The sequence below is a fragment of the Rhinichthys klamathensis genome, unplaced genomic scaffold (assembly GCF_029890125.1).
Source record: "Rhinichthys klamathensis goyatoka isolate OS25496 unplaced genomic scaffold, OSU_Roscu_1.1 h1tg000046l_1, whole genome shotgun sequence".
Taxonomy (NCBI): domain Eukaryota; kingdom Metazoa; phylum Chordata; class Actinopteri; order Cypriniformes; family Leuciscidae; genus Rhinichthys; species Rhinichthys klamathensis.
The window spans coordinates 2,728,529-2,735,071 of record NW_026606593.1 but is presented as its reverse complement, the minus strand read 5'-3'; the positions used below and the strand labels follow the sequence as shown (position 1 = coordinate 2,735,071).

General features: G+C 38.7%; 1 protein-coding gene across 1 annotated transcript; it reads right to left on the bottom strand.

Moving 5' to 3' along the window:
• Positions 1 to 634: 634 nt before the first annotated feature.
• si:dkey-251i10.1 (uncharacterized protein LOC100038774 homolog) lies at positions 635 to 5,714 on the bottom strand. The gene is made up of 4 exons (XM_056247381.1): positions 5,534 to 5,714; positions 3,818 to 4,304; positions 1,172 to 1,312; positions 635 to 1,054 (listed from the first exon to the last, which is right to left on the bottom strand). Exons 1-4 carry the CDS (start codon positions 5,642 to 5,644, stop codon positions 897 to 899), a joined length of 897 nt encoding a protein of 298 aa, XP_056103356.1. The 5' UTR covers positions 5,645 to 5,714; the 3' UTR covers positions 635 to 896.
• Between the last annotated feature and the right edge of the window lie 829 nt (positions 5,715 to 6,543).

The following is a 6,543-nucleotide window of genomic DNA, read 5'->3' as shown; positions in this document are numbered from 1 at the left end:
CAATCGATGAAATGTTTAGACCCTTACTGATAAGTAAATCTAGAGTGTGTCCACGATTGTGTGTGGGTCAAGTATTTATAGCAGTTATGATTTCTTTTGCCATATTGGTTTCTGCATTATCTATGTGAATATTAAAATCCCCAGCAATAGCAAAGCAGTCAAACTCTGAGGTAATTGTTGATAACAGTTCTGTAAGTCCTCAGCAAAGGCTGGAGAGTATTTTGAATTTTATTTCAAAGGGAGCAGGGGCGTCACTGAGGGGGAAATGGGACGGTGTACAGTGGAGTCCCCTGAGATCCTTATGGGGCCAGAAAATGTTTTTTAAATCTTAATGGAACAAGGGAATATGGACCCTTTAGTTTATGTGATTCGTATTCATCATTTTTTTTACTCATTTAAAATTCTTAATTCAAAATATGAGTAATATGTAAAGATTATTCAATTCAATTTGATGGAATTTTACAGTTAATTGAAATGCGTAAATCTTGAAAAAAGGCTTACAATGTTTGTTTTTTTGAGTGTATTTGATATCTGAATGACAACATTGACTCGTGATAAGTCAGGGAAAGAATTTAATGCATTTAAGAAAATAAAAACTGCACATATATCATATAACTAGTAGTACAACACCCTTAAAAGTTCCAAGGGGTTTTTGCAGTGATGCCATGGAAGAACCAACGTTGTTTCCCTAAAGAAGCAATATAATATTTTAAATATTCTAAAGAACACTTTTGTGCAACAAAAAGGTTCCATGGATGTTTAAGGTTCTTCATGGAACCATAGATGCCAATAAAGAACCTTTATTTCTCAGCCTCACGAGTAAAGCATTCACATGCAATTCACATAATACACAGGGTTGAACGTTTTTTCTTCAAAGAGTGTAACTCTGTGAAGTGTTACATGATCTTCTTGAGCTCGTCGTACAGCACCAGGACGAAGGATCCACCCATGCTTCTGAGAACATTAGACCAGGCACCCTTGAAGAAGGCCTTGACACCTTCATCACGCGCAGTCTTCCTCCAGCAGTCCAGCGAGCCGCTGTACATTATATCAGCTGAAATCAAAGAATTAAACACTCATGACATTAAAGACTGGACATAACCAAACAAACACAGATTTTGGATGGAACATGGGAGGAAAACGTTTTTTTTTTTTTGGGATAGGCTATTACCTCCTTTACGTCCAGACTGCATCATCATGCAACGCCGTACCGTGTCGAAGGGATACGATATGAACCCAGCGACAGCAGTGACTGTGTGAGCGATCATCCAGCTGACCACGATATGAGTGTTCTGAGGGTCGGGCAGCATGCCTGGAAAACACACATGCTTCAAACAAATACCAAAATGGATGCCGTTGCCCAATAAGGGTTAACAATTTAAGACCAACAGAGTGTTTTAGTTTGAAAACATTCATTAAAGTATTATATTTTTGGCTAAAGCAGAAAAAGATCAACATAATTTTACATGTTGCATGTTATAGCTTTCATTCATGGTACATGGTAGGCTACAATATTACTATTTTATTTATTGTCTCATCGCATTGACCGTTACGAATTCAATTACATGAATCACATAAATGATGTATTCTCAACTCAAAATGGCCAAAGGAAACAAAATTGTATTAGTTTGCATCACTGATTACATCACTGATTACATTTCTATCGTAAAACAGCGGTCAAATATTCATCGCACAAAGTTTCATCGCACTGGAATTCGCGCTCAGCAGCTTCTGTGAACATAAATCTTTCATTGGATTGGTCACCTCAAATATTTTGACATTGATGAGTGGTGACACACTGCTGACAGCTCAGATGAGAAGGTCCGTTATCTTGGTGTTGTGCAATATCCTTACAGCCCTAAAGTAGAGTTAATTTGGGCAATTATTTCACAACCTTTATTATATACCAAGGTATGGACCTCTATGGCCCTGAGTGTAGAGCTGTAGGGCCCAATAACTGAAAGTGTGAAGTATTAATTTTTATTAGGGCCCAAAGCAATTATTTATGTAAATGCTAGCAGCCATATCACCCTGTAGCCCAAGACTGGTTGCCCACTGAAGGGCTGAGCCTGGTTAGTACCTGGATGGGAGACCTCCTGAGAAAACCAGGTTGCTGCTGGAAGAGGTGTTAGTGAGGCCAGCAGGGGGCGCTCACCCTGTGGTCTGTGTGGGTCCTAACGCCCCAGTATAGTGATGGGGACACTATACTATCAAAAAGAGCACCGTCCTTCGGATGAGACGTTAAACCGAGGTCTTGACTCTCTGTGGTCATTAAAAATCCCAGGATGTCTTTCGAAAGAGTAGGGGTGTAACCCCGGCGTCCTGGCCAAATTTGCCCAGTGGCCTCTGTCCATCATGGCCTCCTAATCATCCCCATATATATATACACTGATTGGCTTCATCACTCTGTCTCCTCTCCACCAGTAAGCTGGTGTGTGGTGGGCGTTCTGGCGCAATATGGCTGCCGTCGCATCATCCAGGTGGATGCTGCACATTGGTGGTGGTTGAGGAGATCCCCCCTTCCACGTGAAGCGCTTTGAGTGCCTAGAAAAGCGCTATATAAAAATGTAATGAATTATGTATTTATTTTATTTGTTTGATTGTTTTTTGTCCTAGGATTTGGGGGCTCTTGGGGCCCTCATCGGCCAGTACATAGGTGTGGTGGGGGACTTTAAACAGCCTCTAGAGTCGTAGTTGGACGTCGTGACAGATGCAGAATGATGACACCAGTAGTGCATACACATAGAAAACAATCTACTCGTATTTTAAAGACGTGGTGCTTCTCGTTCAGTGTGTCACCCTCTTTACGCTTTGTTTTGCAAATGTTGGAGGCTCCTGGTTTGAGGACATAATAAACAAATTGGTTACAGAGTTGATTTGGTTGATCTCATGTGAGTGACCTCGAGCCAGTAAATATCATAGAAGAAAAGAGATGTCGCTGCAAGAGGGAGGGGAAAAAACTCAGAGTAAAATTTGAGTAAAGATTATGAGGTCACATGAATTGTTTGAAATAAATAATGATGGATAAATCCTTTATGATAAATATTGCAAGGTAACGCTTTATTTTACAATGTCCTTGTTACACGTTACATGTAATTACTGAGGTAATAACTATAAATGTTGTAAAATTACATTCAACCAATCCAAACCCTATTCCTAACCCTAAGTACATGAAGTTAATTAATATTTTAATTTGTATATTAACTTTATTTTAAGGTGTATTTGTTACACTCGAAATATACATTTAAGTATTGAGTAATATTAATTAACTACATGTACTTACTATAGGGTTAGGGATTAGGGTTTGGTTTGGTTTAGGGTTAGTTGCATGTAATTATGCTTCATTTATAGTTATGACTATAATAACTATATGTAACATACAATGTAACAATGACACTGTAAAATAAAGTTTTACCATTGGCCCATTTGTTTTTACGCTGAAAATGTTATTTTAAATTGGTAACGAGCCTCCAAACATGTGTCTCGACTACATTATTTGCAATTGTGGTTGCTGAAAAATGCTGGGTTGTTTTAACCCAATTTTGGGTCAAATATGGACAAACTCAAACATTGGGTTAAAGATGTAATTAAAAAATGTAACCCAATGGTAATCCAATTGGGTTAAAACAACCCAGCATTTTTTTTAGAGTGTATCTTTGCATATCTGTGCATGACAGATCAACAATAATAAAAAGACGTTTCTCAAATGAAAAATTATTAATAATCACAATTATAATTCGAGTAAAATAATCCTGATTATCGTGCAGCCCTATATCTAAGCCCCTGATGGTGGCAGATTCTAGTCTTGAAAAGCTACCTTTTGCGGTGTCATAGATGCCGAAGTATGCCGCCCTATAGATGATGATGCCTTGCACAGACACGCTGAAGCCCTGATACAAGCCCTTCACACCATCAGACTTGAAGATCTTTCCTAAACAGTTTGCAAGGCCTTTGAATTCTCTCTCCGTATTAGTCTTTCCGACATCAGCAGCCAAACGGGTTCTGGCAAAGTCGAGCGGGTAGACAAGGCACAGAGACGTGGCTCCAGCTGCTCCACCAGAGGCCAGGTTACCAGCGAAGTACCTCCAAAACTGAGTACGGCTGTCAACGCCATCCAGGAAAATCTTCTTATACTTATCCTTGAAAGCAAAGTTGAGAGCCTGTGTTAGGAAGTACCTAATGACATTGGCCGAGTTGCCTCTCCAGAAGGACAGGAACCCCTGCTCCTTGGGAATACGTACTAAACAGTCTACAATACCTTTGTATTGTTTGTCTACTGCGATCTGCTTGCTGGCATGCTGGATCTGGAAGAAAATGGCACAGGTTTTCAAACAATTAAATATCAGCACATCATTTAAAGAATTGTAATTGTCTGCACGATCTTGTCGCCAGTTGCAGGACAAGTTGTCAGTCAGTCAACAAAAAATTTCAATATCTGTTTGCAACTTTTTCCCTCCAAAATTATGCTTTTTAGATCGTTTTCATTAGCATGGGAGCCACACCCCAAGGTTAAACCGAGAGTTGAATTACATAGAGGTTGTGCGCTTGAAAGATCTTACACCAGTGGAAACTGAACAAGTCGACAAAAATAGATTGTGTTGATTATAATCTGTTTTGTTGTGTGATGCTGCTGCTCGCTGTCATTGTAGCAGAGTAATGTAATATAGCCTACTCGCAATATTAAGTTTTAGTCTATTTGTGCTGCAATTTTGGTCGCCTCTGAAATAAGGCATATGGGCATTCTATAATTAGGGGTATATTTGGAATTTGACAATGTGAAGAAAACGTTGTCAATTCCCAAAACACAAAAAGAACCTTTAAAACCCTTAATCAAATACGTATTCTATTAGCCAAACTCAGCATTACATCTTTTTTTTCTCTTTTTTCCAAAAGGCAAATTTGAGATGTCAGGCTACTGACCAAATAATTTGTTCATAGCTTGGAAAAATACCTAGAATGTAAATTGTCACCTGATTGACATGTTATGTATAAAGGCTACTTACTAAAATAAAAAAAATTTAATCATTAATACTTCATGGAAAAAATATTTAGATATAGCCTACCTCTCTATTTTCACAAAAGTAACTGAATTCAAGAACTCGAGAAAACGTCTACAATGCACAAGCACAATGCATGTTGAATGATAAAGTTCAATTTAACTTAATGCTGTTAAACTGATTATTCACAAAGCAAACTGTTTGCTGAAATATCCAAACATTAGCTCTGAAATATAGCGCGCAGTTTGTGTCAGATACGCGTCATAGCAACAGTTTTGGCTCCAGTCCAGGCGAATCTTATTTCAGAATCATCATTGGTCCAATATATTTTTATTATAGGCCTATTATAAAGATAAAGTTATGTAGTATATCATTAAGAACATGATCTTATAATGGACAAGCCCTTTTTATAAATTAATAGCCTACTAAGATGGACAAATGTGTGAAAATGATATATTTTCCTAATTTAGAATGTAATAGCCTACATATTTCGTGTGTATGGTAATGTAGATATATTAATTCGTTATAAAGCGTACCTGAAGGAGCAGTTTGACTCTTTCTATGGGCGCAACAGCAGTCTCAGAGATCGCGGCGGCGATTCCACCTGCTAAAAAGTCCTTGGCGAATGAAATGGCTGTGTCACTCATTGTTGCGTGATGCTGCGTGATGCTGCGGGCTGTCCGGGAAGACTGTCACCAAACCCATCGAAACGACCGAATTTATCAATGGATTTTCCAAAGCCTCGATCGCGAGATCCAGCGGGAAGTCAGGTGTGTTTTGTGATTGGTCCATCTGTACTGTAGGGAGGAGGAAACACGAACTGTTCTGTGATATTCGAGTGCACCTGCCTTCGTGGAAAAACCAGTTAGGCCAGCTTGTCAACCAGCATCACCTGCTCGATCTGCGTTTTGGACCATCATCCAAAACGCAGATCGAGCAGGTGATGCTGGTTGACGCTGGTAGATGGGTAGACCACACCAAACCAGCTTAATTTGAAGCTGGTTTCTACAAATGGTCAGTAGGATATAGGCTTAATTTGAATAATTTCTTATAACTGGCAGCACTAATAAATAACATAGCCCAACAACTTATGTTATTTATTAGCTTATTTACTGTTAAAGGGGCAAGAATTCAGAAACCCTATAGCCACACACCGGTGTGATAGTTCACCCAAAAATGAAAATTCTGTCATTAATAATCACCCTCATGTCGTTCCAAACCTGTAAGACTTTTGTTCATCTTCGGAACACAAATGAAGATCTTTTAATGAAATCTGAGTTTCTGTCCCCCCATAGACAGCTAGCTACGCAACTACCACTTTGACGCTTCAAAAAGTTCATAAAGAGATCGTAAAACTAATTCATATTGATTTAATTGTCAAGTTAAAGTTATAGAAGTTTAACTTATTTTAAGTAGCATCTGCAAATTTATACCTCACAACAACGAGTGTATGACACAGTACCTCTCAGCTTTCAGCCAGGCCGTTTATGTGGGGCATTTATACAAATTTTTAATCTATACTTGCATTTTATTTGTTTATTCCCAA